The 18,690-nt window shown below is 38.8% G+C and overlaps 1 protein-coding gene across 14 annotated transcripts in view; it reads right to left on the reverse strand.

The window, feature by feature from the left end:
* CASK (peripheral plasma membrane protein CASK) overlaps positions 1–18,690 on the reverse strand; it is a 594,512-nt gene that overhangs the window by 472,592 nt on the left and 103,230 nt on the right. For all 14 annotated transcript variants that reach the window (XM_087355276.1, XM_087355274.1, XM_087355277.1 and 11 more), the window contains one exon: positions 4,381–4,556. In XM_087355276.1, the coding sequence (XP_087211402.1) occupies positions 4,381–4,556 (176 nt within the window). The remainder of the gene's footprint in view (positions 1–4,380; positions 4,557–18,690) is intronic.

The following is an 18,690-nucleotide window of genomic DNA, read 5'->3' on the forward strand; positions in this document are numbered from 1 at the left end:
AGATCACGGACATGTTGACCATAAAGTAACTTCAGTCCCCAGTCCTGAATTTATATTTCATTTGTATGAGTAATTCATTACGCAAAGCCTTGCCTTGCCGTTCCGTTGCAGCAACCGGCCCGTGACGAGCCGTGTGGAGATCTCAGTACAGACGCTGACAAGGATCATACAACCATTGGAACATAATACAAAACACAAATCTCGCTAAGATCTACAATTTTTTTATAAATATTTCAATTTTTGATTTTTTCCTTCGCGCGTCCTTCAGGGCTTAAGTGAGATTTGAGACAAAACTTTCGAGGCAAAGGACATTTCAAGCCCGACACTCGTTTTTATGATTTCAATATAATCCTTTTTTTCACAAATAGAATGTGTCAGAAATTGGTTGCGTGACTTATAGATCACCCTGTATTACAAGGGGAAGAATGAAGTCGGAATATAAGTTTCCATATTTGTAGACTTTACAGGGTAAAAATGTGTCAACATTTGGCAGTCACGCTTAATTTAAGTGAAATAGAAGTCGCTACTCTTAATTAAATTTTTAATATTGTCTCGTTTAATAATGAAGATTTTTAAAATATGTACAATAAATCACCATAATAAAAATATATATTATTATTACATGGTTTATGTCACACATTTGAGAGATATATTTTTTAATTTTTTGATGAATATTCGGCAAAAATCGTACAAGTTATCCTGCCACTTATGAATATAAAAAAAGTTATTCTCATAAAGGCAATATTTAGAAGCAGTATAATAAGATTAGATTACCGCGATCTTGAACTAATTTAGAAGTACAAGTGGGTGGATTTTCAAACAAGCACGAATTTAAATCGCATATAATAATGAGCGATTTAAATTCAACGTGGAATATGTGACATCGTAGTCTCCATATGCGGTTACAAAATCTATGTATTGTTTTGATTTCAGGGACCACGTACATCCAAACAGATTCGATGACAGGAGAGTGATTTATGGCATTCGGCAAAACGAGGTTTTGTCCAGCTATGAAAGCCGCTTCGACCAACAAAGCGAAACGCTGAAAACATGGTTTTCATCACACGAATACTAAATTCATTTTGAAAAGTCCCAACTAAATTAAACAATAATTTACTTCTAACCTCCCCCAGCATTTCCAAACACGCTGAAGTGTTTACAGAAAAAAAACGTATACACCATACGTGAGGTTTCGAGCTTTCCAAGAATTCAAAACTTTTATTGCGTTATTATGGGTTGTGACGTAATTAAGTCTTGCTTAACTTTCAACTGGTGAACAGTTTTCCGCCTCTCTCGATGTCAAGAAATAATGATAACTTATATGACATAAAAACACGTAACTGAGAACCTGATGATGGTCACACTCGGTAGAAACATGTTCCACTGAACGGACTGTAAAAGTTACGCACAAAGATAAATAATCAAGAATATTACAAATGTTTAAAGCAGTTCCTACGCCTGTTTCGACTTTTATCATCTCCATGTTCCACTGTCTTCACAAACGTTGCATCATGTAAGGTTCTTACGTACCAAAACCAAACAAGATCTTCAAAGATGAGGTCTGAATGTTTCCTACGATGGTGAGATATAATCTGTAAAATTATTTCCATGGACTCTGTCCTTCGTCCAGGTCTGAGGCTCGCTGAACCAAAGCCTCAACATAGGATTCCTGGAGTCTCCCACTTCTCTCTTAAAGACGGAACAGAATCCAGCTTCCGAAATGTTCTAATTTTATTAATTTATACGATGGACAAAATCTAAAAAAAGTACACGTTATAAACTTCGAATCTTCGCTTCCGTATAAAACTGTTTTGCGTAAGTTTCAGAACAGACCAGAAAATAAATTCAACTTTGTGTCAGACCCCCCTTAAAATCAGCAAGAAATAAAAAAAACTTAGATCGGATACTAAAATTAACGTTTGAATACATAGTTCCCTACATCAGAATTACTCATTTTGAAACATCCAGACAATTAAACATGACGAAAAGCTAAATTATAACTTGTGTTGGGCAAGGCCGTGGTCTAGGCAACACGGAGTTTTCCTCCGTGGCATCACAACAATTACTCCATTCACACACAGAAGAAGGCAATGGCAAACCACTTCTGGATCATCTGCCAAGAACGTATATGAACAGGTCCCAGTCCGAGAAAAGGATGGAAGGATCCTGTTCATATGGACCTGTCGTCAGACAGAACACTAAATAAGAGACTTGTCTGAGAATATCTCTGGGTCTATTACAGAGACGGGTTTCCATTCACAAACCACCAATGCAAATATCGTATACAGACTCATCGTATCGTCAATGTGAACGTCGATCTAACACTCCATACATCCAGTATCAGGAGCTTCGCCCGTCTTTAAAGATGGACCAGACATGGCAATAAACCTTCAAGTTCCATAAAAGGAACGGAATTTATTAACAAGTTGGCCACCTGAGGCAACCACTTGCAGGCCTCTGGATTATAGGCGAATATACTAAAAAGTTAGATTGGTTCCTATTTATGAGTGAAAGTGACTATTAAATAGAAATTGTGAATTAAATACATTAGTTCGTATAGCAGTTGCTGTTTTAACACGAATTGGTACACCATAATGTATTATCATCGTCCCAAATGCATCTACACTGCGAAATAGAATAGGATTTGAGACTTTCGCGGAGAGTAATTACGACACACAAGAGTAAAGTCACAGGCCTACTGTCGCACAGAGCAGAATTACGAGCTATAAGTAAGTGTTGTCGCCGAACGAGAACTGAGTAGTGTCGGACACAATGCAACGTCACGTGAGTATACAGTGCTGCCATCTAGTCGCCGTCATGAGTTAACTGCGCTCCTGCCACATTATCACGAGACACAAACTAAAAGTGGAATCATAAGACATCTTCCAACACACACGTTTATAAATCCGTAATGCAAACTCAGAATCCAAACAGACATCGAAATTCAGAAGACATATGATACTAGGAATTGAGGCATTAGATTATTTAAATTATTGCAACAATAAAAATATTTTTTTTTGAATAAATAATTTAAGCTGGACATCTGTCAACTATTTACGTAGCCAGAAAAGAAAATTAAGAAGATTATTAATATTTTTTTGGAAGAAGCAATTATAAAATATGCAAACAAGCACATATCAGAAAACCCAATAACAGATATATTCGAAATTAAATTTTAAAACGAATATTAATGCTACAGAAGCATTTATTTTGCGGTACAGAAGATAAGAACCATAAAAGAACACAATGACTATAGTTAAACAATTGAAGACGCAAGATTTACCAAAACATATCCTGAATTATATCAACAAAGAGTTGATTATGACAAATAATTGATGAATTTCTAAGAAATCAATCGAATTCTGTTACTAAGCTAATTTCCCTTCCACGTACGACAACTGAATTGTTGCTCATAACAATAGAATTTCGAACGTCTTTTTTTTAAAAAAACAAACTTTCGGACGTGGCAAGAGACTTTCAAAAACTTCCAGCATCACTGAATTTAATTACAGTTTCAACGCTACTGTTCTAACGTGTTATTCGGATGTTTGATTAATTTAAATTAATGTTGAAACGTATAATGTTTCAGTAGTTGTTCAAGTTCTAAGTGAAAAGTTTTGATCAGTGTAACTTCGATGGGAAATAATTTGCAGTACAGTCGCTCCAACAAGAAAGCATCTCCTAACATACAGGCCATTTCACCTGTCAGCACGGAGAGAATCGACCGAAATCTCTAGAATTGAATACCCAGACACACAGCGGCGAACTCAAAATAGGAATAATTCGAGTGTGTTCTCTCTAAAAACAGAAAACCATCTGATCTTAATAAAGGTGACGTGGTTCCCTGTGTCGTACCTAATGAATTATTAACTAATATTTAGACGAGATTCGTGCTTCAAATTTTGATAAGGGCCATAGACCCTAGAGTACCTTAAACATAATCGCATTTATCGAAATTAGGGGCAGAGATTATGCATCAGGTTAAACACAGGACAACGCTGCTCCTACACGTATATACTGTCCGCCATGTTGATGAGATCTGTATCACGTTCTTAAGGCTTCGACCGGGATGTTCTTTTGTTAAATCTTATGTGGTACCGCCTGATTCGACTTCTAATGGTTAAGTGAAGTGTTTTCTTCGCGGTACGGTCTGGATTCGTAAATATTATGAAGACGAGCTTCGGCTTCAAAGGGTTAAGGAACATTACAAACCTCCGAAAGAAGATTTTATTTAAATGTAAGTATCGTCATCTGAATCCCTGCTGAGGTGACAGATTCCCACATGACACTGGAAATCAGAAGGACTCGGACGTCAACTGCCACCTAATTGAAAAATGGGTTCGTACCCCCAGAAGTCGCCATCATACTCAAGACACTCACCTCCATTTATCATCTGCCCCTCCTGCAGTTGGATGGCGACCCCGAAGCCCCCGATTTTGACGGGCGCTGAATTTTCCTTCGTCGCCAGAAGAACACAGTGCGGTTTGATATCTCGATGAATTATGTCATTCTCATGACAGTAGCGGACAGCCTCCAGGATCTGCCGCATGTAGTGGCTGCAAGGAACAATTGCAAACATCAGGTCTTCACTGCGGTGTCAATCTTCTGGGTTGTGACGAAGCGTAATCACAATTTAGAATTTATTACGTACTTACAAAATAAAAAACAACACGTCAGCATTAGAATGGTCAGACGGTTAATGATTTTGGGTACATAATTAATGTTGTTTACTGTGAAAATCTCACAAAATCGACAAAATTCACTCACTGACTGTTAAAGTACGTGGTACCAATAGAATGTGCTACAAAGATATAAAAATGCGATGCGAATTTTAAATTAATTTTAACAGCCCAATGTTACAGTTATTTTTAGTGAATAACTACTACGAATGGGAGGATAATATTAAAATCACTTTTAGCGAACTGGGGTGTCGATTGGATTCATCTGGATTTTATTTTTAATTCCTTTATCACTCGCGTAGCTGTATATAAAAATCACTGTGTTTCACAGGTTAGTTCTGCCCGTTTTCCACCTTGGACAGGTTTTAGACTAGCAAGGAGTACACCAGATTAAACTTTCATCCTCCTGTCACCTGAAGATGGATGGAAAACCAACCGCCGAAACGCTGTGCATTTTACAAATTTACACGATGGCAGCAGTTGTTTTTTTAATTATTACTAGTATTAGTATGCTTACTTGTTCATCTGTTTTTAGGATAAATGTCTATTATACGGGACAAAATTTTACAAAAAATATAATTATAGTAATTTATTACATTGCATATTAGTCTTGCTCACAAACGTCTTGATAATGGAGGCTATATTTAAATTTTGTTTTCTTGTGGGGTGCCAATACATTATTGTGCCTTATCTGAAAATTCTTATCACTAAAATAACATTTTTCCGGTGTAACTACAAAAAATGAAGTTAGGAGATTGTTTAAGTCTTAATACTTGATGAAACTGCGATTCTGTAAGATCTTTCTTTCCTTCGACTTGAAAGATGGCGAATGACTGACTATTCGTTGTTTAATTATACTATAACGATCGTTATCATAACATCACATAAAGAGTTACGTTCAAATAACACTTAAAAGCAGGCCATATGATATCATACTTCATAACGTGCTGTATCAACTAGTGAAAGTAGTTTTGTGCTAAATCTTGGTACGCTGATCATGAAATTTACAGGAAAACCGACTTTTTTGTTTTGTTTTCCCCTGAATGTTATTTGTATCAACCTTTTAAGTCGCCAGTATTTAAATTTACATGCAGACTTTCACAAGGGGTGTCTAAGATTGCGGTCAGTTAACTGGCCACATATATCAATGAAATTCACACACAGTGGGCAGTATACTGACCGCATTTATGAAAAAGGTTCAAATATACGAATTTTTACTCATCACTTATTCCGCAGTTTGAAGGATGGAAGTTATTTAAACGAGATCAAATTTGGAATCAGTATTAAAACATCACAGGCTCACATTATGGCTGCAAATATAACCAAAACAATAAGAAAAAATACAGACGTGGAATTATAACTTTAAATTCATTAAACGAAGAGATACTTCCTCCCTTTGTGAATAATGTTATTTTCAACTGTTTTGAAACTCTTTTTTTAAACTGTGACGTGATGCAAAAATTTCAAAAATTCCAGATTGGCAATGGCGCATGCCGGAATGAATGGAAAAAAAGTTTTGTTTTCAGTCACGTTACAAAACCTTGTCGACTAGTGATAATCATTTCAACAAAACAGAGTGCCTTAGACCGCATTTGCTCGCATGGCCGGTGTCCCTACGTCAAGTTGGTCGCTGGGCGCCAGCTGCTCTGTAGAAGTCCCATAAATTAATTTGCGGCCAATACTGTAGGTCGCCTGTGACGCTCTCCTACAGATGCAAAGTTAATGAAAATTTATATCAGAGGTTTATTAACGTACACTATCTCACTGGAGTTGCTTTTAAGTACTAATAGATCAGCAGCTTCCCAGAATCCTTTAAAACTTAAAAAATAAAATCATTTATGAATAGATAAATAACACAACCCTTTGCGATGTTGTCCAATTCTGGGGGGGGGGGGGGGGCATGAAACGATATATATATGGCGTAGGATAGGGGCATGGATGATTGTGTTGCCCCCCCCCCCAAAAAAAATGAAATAGAGAACATGCTTCGAAGACTCGTGCAGTATTAAAATCAGAGATCTGAAGTAACCGTTTCCTCTGGTAATAAATTTAATTTTGTTGGTTGTTTCATTCTGCATTTAAAAGCGTACAGACGTCATTAAATAGCAATAAGAAAAGCCGATATAACATAATTCACATCACATCACAGTGCATGATTTATACTGTGTATTTGTATCGTATTGTGTGACTAAGCTACAGATAAGTATCCTGAAGGGAAAAACTGTGTTGAAAGATTTTTCAAAATTTCCCTCATACTCTCCATATTAACGTGAAAATACAGTATCAATACGAGCCACAATTATGAAAAGGTTTAAATACATGATAACACTCAAATCAATAAACCTGTGGATATGATACGAAACACGCGATACTGGAGCAAACGTAAAGTTTTGTTTCACAATTTGCATTTTTAAAAGTGCTGAATATTCATGCCGAATTCATTCTGGAGTCAATACTTCCTTCAATCAGTGCCTAATTGCGACTCGCCTGTACACACTACAACCAACTGCTTCCAAATCCTTACCTACTAACGATTAACAATTTTCCAATTCCTCTGCAAATTGCAACAGAGCACTTTAATAACATCAGAATAAATCCACCGGCAGAACTCAATAAAACTCACAGCAGGGCAAATGTCTTCATCAAACAAGGCAAGAATAAATGAAGTTAGAGGAAGAAGCGTATATGCAAACCACAGACATCTCAGAATAGGGGTTCTCAACCCCCGGGCCGCATGCGGCCTTCCGATGTGTTACGCGGTTCCAGTACACTTTTCAAAACAGACCCACTATGCCAACATGTATAGCTAACTAACCAACCAGATGGCTTAGGGAACCCGAAGGTTCATCACCGAATTAACGAAAGCCCTCCACCGGACCCTGTCTCCTTCAACTCCTATCTCCCATAGATCCCGCCTGAGATTATCCTCCCATCTACGTCTAGGTCTCCCCAGAGATCTCTTCCCATCAGGCTTCCCAAATAGTGGACCCAACCAACCAGATGGCTTACCGAACCCGCATGTTCATCACCGAATTAACCAAAGCCCTGTCCTGGGCCAACAAAATCCAGTCTCCTTCAACTCCTGTCTCCCATAGATCCCGCCTGAGATTATCCTCCCATCTACGTCTAGGTCTCCCCAGAGATCTCTTCCCATCAGGCTTCCCAAATAGTGGACCCAAGCAACCAGATGGCTTACCGAACCCGCATGTTCATCACCGAACTAACCAAAGCCCTGTCCTGGGCCAACAAAATCCAGTCTCCTTCAACTCTTATCTCCCATAGATCCCGCCTGAGATTATCGTCCCATCTACGTCTAGGTCTCCCCAACATGTATACCGTAAAATATTTCATCGACATTAGAAAATGGATTTTTTTTATTTTCTTGGTTGGCAATACGGCCACTGAAAGCAACTACACACCTTCGTGAAGAACGTAAAATCAAGAATTATGTCCCGTCTCACTGACGAATACCTGTAGTTAGGCATTGCAAATCTGATATTAAAACATAAATATTGCAGTGTAATATCCAGAACTTGATTTAAGTCTGTCACTTGTTCAATGCGGGTTGTCCCAAAAAAAGATATATAAACACAATATTAATATTCCGTATTATACATGTGTATACTTTTACTTTGGACACGCTGTATTTGAAGTTACTGAACTTCATTGTATAACTGATGTTTAACACAATTATTTCTTGTTAAAATTTGCGATATTTAATTTTTGTTATATTAAATGCATTGAATTAAAAAATATGTAATTCTTCTTTTGTTTGTCTGTATGAGCAGCCATGTTCTGTAATTAATAATTAATTAATTCATTTGGAGACAGACAATCTGAAAGTAAACACAGAGCCAAATATCGTAATAGTGGCCGATTCTGTTAACTCAGTGGTATGAGGAGCTGTTAATATAAAGAGTAAATATTTTTTTTTAAGAAATCGCTTTTAATTCTCTACAGGCCAAATTATGGCTGTCTTCTGGGTTGTAGCGCCGTGTAATCCGGTAGAAGTTCAATGTTTCAGAGGTCCTCGCTGCCTCCATCATCAGGGCTATTAGTCTATACGTCGCTGCAACCCAGAAGACAGCCATCTTCGTGTTTACCGCAGTGAAAATGCCAAATTATCTTCATTTAGAAACTTGCGAGTCCATAAGTAAGTGTGAAATTGGCCCTCGGTCTGGGAAATGTTGAGAACCCCTGTCCTAGAAGTCCTCCAGTTTTAAAATTGTAATAAGCAATTACAGCTGGAGTTGAAAAGAGCGTGCCCCTTTCATTATGCAACGACAACAACACGTTCAATTAAACTTCCAATAGGACAATCACTGAAACAGAAAAGGAACTAAGTACGTCTGGAAGAAGTACAGAAGAAAGACCCCCTGCAGACAATATTTATATCTCGGCTCTAACATTAAACGCTGTGCAAATGAACGGGGTTTATCGGAACTACGCATATGCACAAAAACTGCAGACCCCCACAAACTTGTAGTCTGTATTTGTAATAGCAAGTCGCCATTCTATCACCTACAATTATCGACCGAGACAACCGGCGTGCTCCCCAAAAGACTCATACCACCACGACCAAGCCCACAGATATAGGCGAAGGGCTACTGACCTAAACGGGTCTGCATTAAAAGCCATCGCGTTTGTATTATATCCGGAGCACGGCGTTACAATCGCCATTTTACACCAAACAAGAAAGGGAACTGAACAACACATTTTTCAAAATCGTGTCATCGTACAAGTAGTCCGCGCGACGATTACAAAAAGATGTGGATCTCGTTAAATTCTGAATTTTAAAATATTTTGTCGATGTTGGTCCTCGGGGGTAGTAGCGCCGTGTGGACTTGTAGGAAGACACCGACGCTTCGAAGGAACAGCCCTGAAGACGGAAGCAATATGTGCCTCCGAAATGTTGATCACACACACAATCACACGCGGCGTTACAATCCACAAGACCAACATCTTAACCGAAGCCACAACCTAAAATCTTAACTGCAATGTTTATTCGAAATATATTTCCATGCAATGTAAACACAAGGAAAACAATTAACTATAATTGTATGAAGTGAAGTTTTCGCGGCGACTGAAGTTGATCAAAGACTCTCAGGCCACAAGCCGCGTCAGGAGGCTGAACGGTGAATAAACCATATCTTCTGCCAACGTTTCGAGAGCAATGTCTGCTGCCATCCTCAGGGATTATTTGTCATTTCTAAATAAGTATTGTTAATGACAAAGAAAATTGACAAGGTATATTGTCCAAGTGGTATCAGGAGGAGGTTTCTTAGTACTTGAGTCAAATGGGAGATTTATTCTTGGCCCAGAATATGAAAATTGTAACCCCCCCCCCCCACACACACACAAGGCTTGTGGAATGCCTGAGGGAATCCCCAATCAAAGCGCAGCCCACGCTAGCCAACATCAGTGAGAATACTAATTTAAGTATTAAGTATTAAGCATTAGAATTAAGTCCGATAAGTCCATTTTGTTTCCATCGTCTTACTTATTCAAGAAACCACTTGGAGCGACTCGGGGAGGGAGTTCGGTGGTTACTTGAGGTCACCGGCCGTGAGGGGGATTTGAAATTAGGAAATTCAGGTTGCTAGTAGCCGGCTTCTCACAGGGGAGGTCAGGGTTCGAGACCACGTTAGTCCATGTGAAATTTATGTTCGACGAAGTGGCACTGGGACAGGATTTTCGGTAAGTTCTTCGCTTTTCCCATGTTAGTATCATTCCACCGCTCCTCCAAGTTGACTCGACGATCATCTGGCAACCCGTTACACGCCGTAACAGTTTGCAGATATCTAATCTCGCCCCTTGGCAACAAGAAAATTAGCAGGTGACGTTCCGAAATTCTGTAAACACGGACACGTCGTGGACCTCATACAATGAAAGTGTTATCGACGTAGAGAATGGGCAACAAGCACCTCTGAAACGTCGGTTAACTGTGCTCCGTGGATTTAATAACTGGTATCAACATCTCAGTTTATGCAGCATTTAACGACACTTAGTCGAATGGCTGTGTTTCAGGCCACGAGTTTCCTCAGAGCGACTGACAGAAACCACGGAACACCTCAGTTTCCGGTAAGAATTAGAACTTGGCAGTTCTTGAACTGGAAATCAAGCGCGTTTCAGGTTATCACTGTGACAACGTGGTCACTTTAATACAGTTTCAGACGCTCAATCTAATATTTCTTGTCAGGCGAAGGAAAACTTCCACTTTAAGATGGGACTCATGTTAACGACAGTGTGGATTGACTTTGATAAATGGTAATCCAGCTTGCCAGCGTGTCAGTACAAAGAACTTTAATTGAATTATTCGTAATAGAAACGATGGTCGTAGATGTCAGAAGAAACTTTACAGCGATGCAATTGTGGATGTACGAAGGTCCATACTTTAGCAACCGCATAGGGCAGTGTTTCTCGACTTGTGGTACGCGTACCATTGGTGGTAAGCGAGCCAATGTTGAGTGATACGCGAACTAAATAATAAAATCAAAAGTTAATATTAAAATAAATAAGTTTTCCCTGAACACATTTGGTTAGTGGTACATTTAATGTGTTAAATTAGAATTAGTGTTACGAAAAAAGGGTGAGAAACCCTGGTATAAGGAATTTATGGCAACCTGACCGATTTTTGAGATATCTACAAACTTTATGGAAACGCTAATTTACTTATTTAGAGTACAGACATCTGCTCTGCTGTGTAACCTTTGTCTAAATAACAGATGAGTTATATGATATTCAACTTTGACGGTCTGAACGTTACCGAGCTTTTAACAATATTATATAGACCAGTGGTATTCAACCTTTTTTGTTCGCGTACCCCCAGATATAATTTCTCTTTAACTTTGTACCCCCAAAGTTGTTGGTGTATAATTCAAGTTATACATAGTATATAATCTACATCTAAAATAAATTAAATAAATTACATTACTGATTATTCAGTGTTTATCATAAAATAATATTTTTTTTAAATTTCACGTACCCCCTAAGATGTCTTCGCTGACCCCAGGTTGAATACCACTGCTCTAGAAGATAGTTTGTGAATTTATTTCATTTGGCGACTTGAATTTATTCTGTGGATACAGAATAAATAATTCTACCTGCACAATCTCTACGGGGGTTATTAAATAAGTTATCTACTTAAGCATCAACTCCACAAGCCGGGGTGTGACGTACTGAAGTATTAATTGCGGAAACCAACCAACTAGCAGCTCAGGTCTTCAGACTGTCGATACGTAATTCATAGTTTCCGCTTGGATTCACTGACAACTGAACTACGATATGATTCAATTTCTCACAAACTAAGACGAACTCCAAAACCACATTAGAGAATGCCCACAGTTTATTGTGCTCAAAAAAAAAATCGAACGCAGAATCTGTTCTGGGAGCCCTGTTGAAACTCCTGAGAAGGAAATTTGTAACACGTTGAAGGCTATGAAGAACAAGGTTCATCGCCCCACAGTCCGTTTTAACTCACAGATTAAGACTACAGGTTAGCAGATTATTCACTAAGAAAGTTCTCATGCCTCAAATGAGATCTTGAACTCGACGTAATATCAGACACCGATCCAAAATTTGTGAAAAAAAATTCCGACGCTTTCTAAACAGCATTCTGACACTTTCTTGCTTAAGAGTAATGTATGACAAGTGAGTACACGTTGGTTCACCAGTTACTTCAATCGCAAATATTTCCAGTTACCACACAGAAGTTTGTGTCCAGTAATATGGACAGACTAGGCCTACAAACGATCTGAATTCCGCCATCAACACCGCCTTAACGTTTCGGAGTAACAGACTGCCTCCACCTTCGAGGCTCAATTCCTAAGCGCCCACACGGCGCGCTGTTACAACACAGAAGAAAAATACAGGCCGTGAGAATCTCAAAGCGTTGAAGAGAGGATTTCGTCTCTATGATAAAACACGAGAAGTTGAGGCAATTTGCAATACTAATTAATTTCAAAGCTTTATCAATTAGCCCTACAGGCAGCTGTGAACACGGCACATCCGCCTGTGGAGTTCCTTTGCATGTCATACACAACGTATTAATACGGATCACATAGACTACTTAAGTTAGTTCCATGATTTCTGCTTTAATTCCATCATGACAAAGCCACGTAAAAATGGTATAATATGGAATATAAATGGTATCAAACTATACGAGGTGCGATCGGAAAGTTTCAAGACTGCGCCTATAAAAACCCGTAAACTTATCTCAGGTATTAAATTCATCCATCACCCTCGAAGTAGTTCCCCTGGGAGTGAACACAACGATCCCAGCGCCGCTGCCAAGCCTGGAAGCATCCTTGGAAATCTTTCTTTGTCAGCCTGTCAAGCACCATCTGCGATTCTGCCTGAATCTCTTCTATCGACTCAAATCTCCTTCCCTTTAGCTGAATTTTCATCTTTGGGAAGAGGAAGAAGTCATACGGAGCTTAGAAAGGAAGTTGGGGTCGGTTCTTGCAAGATCTTTGAGCTCCTGACAAACGAGAAGTCGATTCTGCTCCTGGTCCTCAGACAGGATGCGTCGCATGTGGAGTTCTTCCTTTAGAATCAGCTGACAGGTCCCATAGCCTATCCCAACAATGTCGCACAAGTCGTTGATGGTACGACGTCGATCTTCGTGAATGGCCTGCCGAATCTTCGTAACATTTTCGGGCGTTGTGCTCGAAGATGGTCGTCCAGAACGCTCGTCATCATCGACAGAGGTTCGGCCATTTTTAAAACGTGAATGCCACACAAAAGTTTGTGCACGACCCATTGCGGACTCCCCAAATGCTTGCTTTAGCATTTCATAGGTTTCCGTAGCCGTTTTGGCGAGTCTTTGGCAAAATTTGATGCACACGCCATTCCGAAATCGCAGGAGGGTCGGTGTAATGCACTACCAAAACGCCCGTAACTAAGAAACAAATGCTAATTCGATGATGCCGGCTGTCACAATGATTCACTATGAATGTAGGTCGCACCCCCTAAAGGCAGAATCTCGTACTACATCCGGTTCGCCCTCTATTGACACAGTCTTGAAACTTTCCGATCGCACCTCGTAAACTAGGCTAGCTTACTGAAACTTCGTGGCAATTTGTTAAAAATGATACTGAATAAAGCCTAATATTGCAAACAGGTTCACATATTACTCATGATATTATTTGACAAAAACAATTTTTAAAATGTTTATTTACGCGTGAAACAAGCGAGAGCCGTAATCGATGGATGTTAAAAATTCAGATTAGAGGCCTAATTTTATCGACTCTTTAAAATTTACCACAGTCTAAACAATCTTTTATCATATTCATCATCCTAAAAGCCCTATTTTTTTTTGTTCAATGCTCCTACAGTCAAGATGTGGTGTTACATCTCGGTCAACGAAGTGAACTCTACAAACAACCCTCTCGGTGTTCGTATAACAACTGAAATACGTAAACGCCATTTCCGGTGTTAACGCGAGACAGTAGCTGACCCATCAACGAACGAGGTTTGCCACGACGGGACCAGATGTGCAGGTTATTAAATCACACAAGAGCATCCTGCTACATGTACGATAAAGTAATTATCCCTTGTAACTGTTTATGTCATTATCATGTATACGTATTTCCGGCTTCAAATCCGGTGATGGATTTTCATGGGCGACGTTCACTAGACGTGGAAGGAGATACTCTGGGGTGCGTTGTCACAGGAATTCTCTTCACCAAGTGTGATCACGGTGATAAAATGAAGGATGGCAAAAAATCTGAACGCACAAATCAGGACATTTCCGCAGCCAGGGGTGTACAAGTTTCTTCTAAGCGGTAAGCAATCTGAGTACATTCTAGTCTTTGTTTTATGTTGATGTAAACTTATTAATTTTCATCACAATTCTTTACTTTTGCATTGGATTAAAACAAAACATGACTAAAGAATTGAACTTTCTACTTATATTTTAGTTAGTCTGTACTCCGTTTGATCAAAATTAACGAGATAATTTTGGGAAGGGGACGGCGTACCAGAATTGTACTAATTAACTAACTAACTTCAGAGGCACTGACTTGGATTGCAGGATAATACTAAACTGGATCCAAAAGCATAAGGACAGGAGGGTACAGACAACATTCAAGTGTACCAACGTTTCAGAGGTGACGCATGACAGAATTTCATACGATAATGAACGTGTTTAAATTGCATTAGGGTCGTGTCTCCTCTCAACTACTTAATCTTATTTTGAAAACACGCAACATTTCAGCGTCTATGAATAAACATAGCTTCCAGAACTTGTTCAATTATAACTTGAGTAGCCTTGTGTATAATGAACAGGGTCCGTCAACGTTTGAGATTTCCCATATGAACTACGCCTATAAACACTACGACTCTAATTTATGAACATCAACACAGGTTAACCATCCAGAACCAGCACAGTTAGTTCCACAACAGCTACCGATAGATGGAAGCACAATATACGCGTGACGTCATACTTGCCTGCGTTGCCAACTTACACGGAATGTTCTATTTAAAACGCTAACATCTGTATGTTTTGGTAACATCAGTACAGCAAGACAAATTAGTTGGATTTTTGACTTTTTTTTTCTCAGGAAATAATTACAGAACATCTGTCGACACTGTCCGACGCCGGACACATTTTCTATCGTGCCCCGAAATGTTACTAGTCAGTAAATTGTTGTGTTTTTCAGCACTACTAAATGTTACACGAAGAAGGGCAAACTATTTTGATGTGAAACAACGTTCGATAGCGAATTCACTCTGCTCGTCAACACGCCATGTTACCACCTGCACAGCCTTTGCGTAACTGGCGGTCTAAGCAAACCAGGGTGACCTTGAATGGAGTGTCGCAGGGGCGGAGGGGATGGACTTGTTTTCGATTCAATTTCTGCGCAATAGCACGTGACTTGTAGCGTTCAGTTTTAATTGTACACTCTGTAGCAATGAGTTACCATTCTGTATGCTGGTATAATCTGTAAACGTAACCCTGAAGAAATGGGGGGAATTATCTGAGTTACGCACGAGAGATCACGCACAAAATATGTGCGTGTTCCAGAATACGTAGCGCCTTGAATAAATTTTCCATAATTATCTGAAAATTGCTACTTATACTTTAAAACATTAGCTCGCACAACTTCTGGAGTTCTTATATTTAAGAGGTGACACTTTAAAATTAGTTGGACTATCCTGATATGATAAAGCTGTCTGTTGGGTAGGAAGCAACGCGGAGACGAAAGTGCGAACTAGGGCGTCCTGTCACTCTGAAGGGTGTTGAACTTTATCACTCAACTCACCCCCTGAGGCTGAACGTACCCGATTCCCCCCCCCCACATTCCAAGAAACGTGTACCGTCTTACAAAATTACGTTCCCTCATAATCAAGGTATGAAACAAGTTATACATAAATCACTAAATTGGGTTCTAAAATAATACTAATTTTGCTTAACCCAAACCATAACCTAAAAATGCAAGAAACACTGGTCGAAGTAATTAGTGTTAATTATGACTTACCTCCTAATTTTTTACGGGCTACCTGTTTCAGTAAACCGATCAAAAAATCCCAGGCTGCCAATGTCGATAAACTGTGACTATAAAACGTCAGAAAACATACTTTTTCACACAGAGCTTGCAAACCGCGCTGACCACACACGCGCCATCTTTGACTTCACTTCAGTACCAACATCACAAACCTAACGGCACGAAATTTAAAAGTACTACAGGTGTATCATTTAACCCAGCTAAGCTACTTTAGGCTGGACTCCCATAATTAACTCAATGCAAAACAGTCCTCCCTAAAACTAAGTCAAAAACATTCCCAGTCTTTTATTTTAACCCAAAGGATCACTACCATGTTCACAAGAATACGTCATTAATTCTTCAAACTGAGCTACAAAAAATCAGTCCCCATCCCCTCCCAATTTTTTTTCAAAATTCATATTGTTCAATTATAAATTGTGTAAAATGAAAGGACTTATGTGGGGAAAAAACCCAAAAAATTCAAAGGACGATTTAAAAAGTATATATTTCAAATTAATGTTATCATTTTATGCGGAAATTAAACCCTTAAGAAGAAGTCAGAAGTAAAATCCAAGCAACACACACGACAATTTGAGAAAGGCTGAGGAATAAGGAAAAGATAAAATTTGAAATTCAACTTTCAGAAAAGAATTTAGAACCCAAAATTCGTTATTAGAGTTAGAAGATAAGAGACTGTAATGATTTGGAAATTTGAAGAGAACCCACAGGACATGGATACCGAGGACACTAGAACCAAAATTTAAATTAAAGACGCCTATTTGACGACAGAATAAGATGGTTCAGCCAGATGTCAAGAGCGGGGAACAGCTGGCAAGAAATCGAAATGGAAAGGATGAACAAGATTTTTCACCCATAAATCCGCATAAATCGGATAGGAATTACTTTTCCGTGTACCCACTTAAATATTACTAAATATTAACTGCACCTCGTCTGTGTTTTGTCACGTACAATGTTTGTAGGCCCGGCCATTTTATACGGGCTTCAAGCCATGCACTGATGCCAACCAAAATTATATCCCTCTAACAACATTTGGTGTAGACCACGAAATTTGATCGAAATCCGATTACCTGTGTTATAGATGAGGTTTTAGGTTCCAATGACGGCGAGTATGAAAAAGGTTACCTTATCAGATATCGCGCCACATTGTCTGGTACAAATTTACCGACGTTTCAGAAATGCTTAGTACTTCCGTCATCAGAACAATTATGCCCTGATGATGGAAGCATTAATCGCCTCCGAAACATTTGTAAACACCTACTAGTTTGCACGACGCAACATCCCGGAAGAAAGTCTTCTTCAGGTGTGTAAATGATTTAAAAAGCGGACAGACAATACTTCCTTTTGCTGTCTTCATATAACGCATTTTGAAGAAGGAATGTAAAACTTAATTACGCCTTACTTTTCGTTGAAAAACAATTAAAAACATTCATAATAATTAAATGTAAGGGAAGTTCATGTTAAACATACGTGAAATGAATGTAATGACAGAGCGAATTTTCGATCGGTACACGTCCGGTGAGCTACCTTAAAAATTCCGTCCAGCAAAGCCTATTTCAGAAATAAGATAGTCAAGATATTCCAAGCCTTCACAGAACTTAATAAAGGTTTATTGCCGTGTTTACAAGCACACGTATTCTATATATGCAGCCAGGATGTTTCCGAAACAAAACAAAACAAAACAGAGAGTACACTGCGTAAATAAACTGAGAAGTTAAAATTCCCGTACCCTAGCTTCAACTCTCTGCCTCCGCAAGGAACTTAAGGCTCTTTGAAATAGTCTAACGTGAGACACACACACACACACACACACACACACACACACATATTAGTCCCTACGATCGTTTAACATTGAAGTGATGCTCAGAGCAGAGCAACATGGATTCCGGGCCGTGACGACAGAATGTCGTCATCGAGGAGATGTGTTAAATCACCAGATAGCAGTAAGGGCAGGGAGTAATTAATCACGATTACATTACGACAAATGTTTCAGTCTAATTATACTGCAATGCTACCAGTAGTCACAAATTAATAAGTACAATTTAGTTATAAGTTTATGGGTATAATTTATATTTGTAGATTACGTGTAAGATAAAACATCATTTGTCATCGTTGCCATGTCTTATTAACAAACAAAAAAGTCTCATAGTGATTTTTCTGTACATAGTTTTCTAGATATTTTCCGCCGTCTAATAATAAAACCATAAAATCCACGACGTTTCGGAGATAAGTTAATCCCTATCTCGGGGTCCGGACATAGGGATTAGCTCTATATATTGGGCCAAAATATAGGTCTACATGAAGACAGAGATATAATTGCATCTCCGAAACGTCGTGGATTTTATTATTAGACGGCGGAAAATATCCAGAAAACGTATTACTTCAACGCACCATCGACACAAACTTTTAGAAGTGAATTTTTCAGTACGTTCAATATCTATCTTCGTACAAAATGTTACTAGATAAAGCAGGTGGGACATGCATTTGCCACTCGGCTACTCATACGA

This window comes from Zootermopsis nevadensis, unplaced genomic scaffold, assembly GCF_977971745.1.
Source record: "Zootermopsis nevadensis isolate Lab colony 2312 unplaced genomic scaffold, Znev_1.0 Znev_ptg000024l, whole genome shotgun sequence".
In the NCBI taxonomy this organism is placed as follows: Eukaryota; Metazoa; Arthropoda; class Insecta; order Blattodea; family Termopsidae; genus Zootermopsis; species Zootermopsis nevadensis.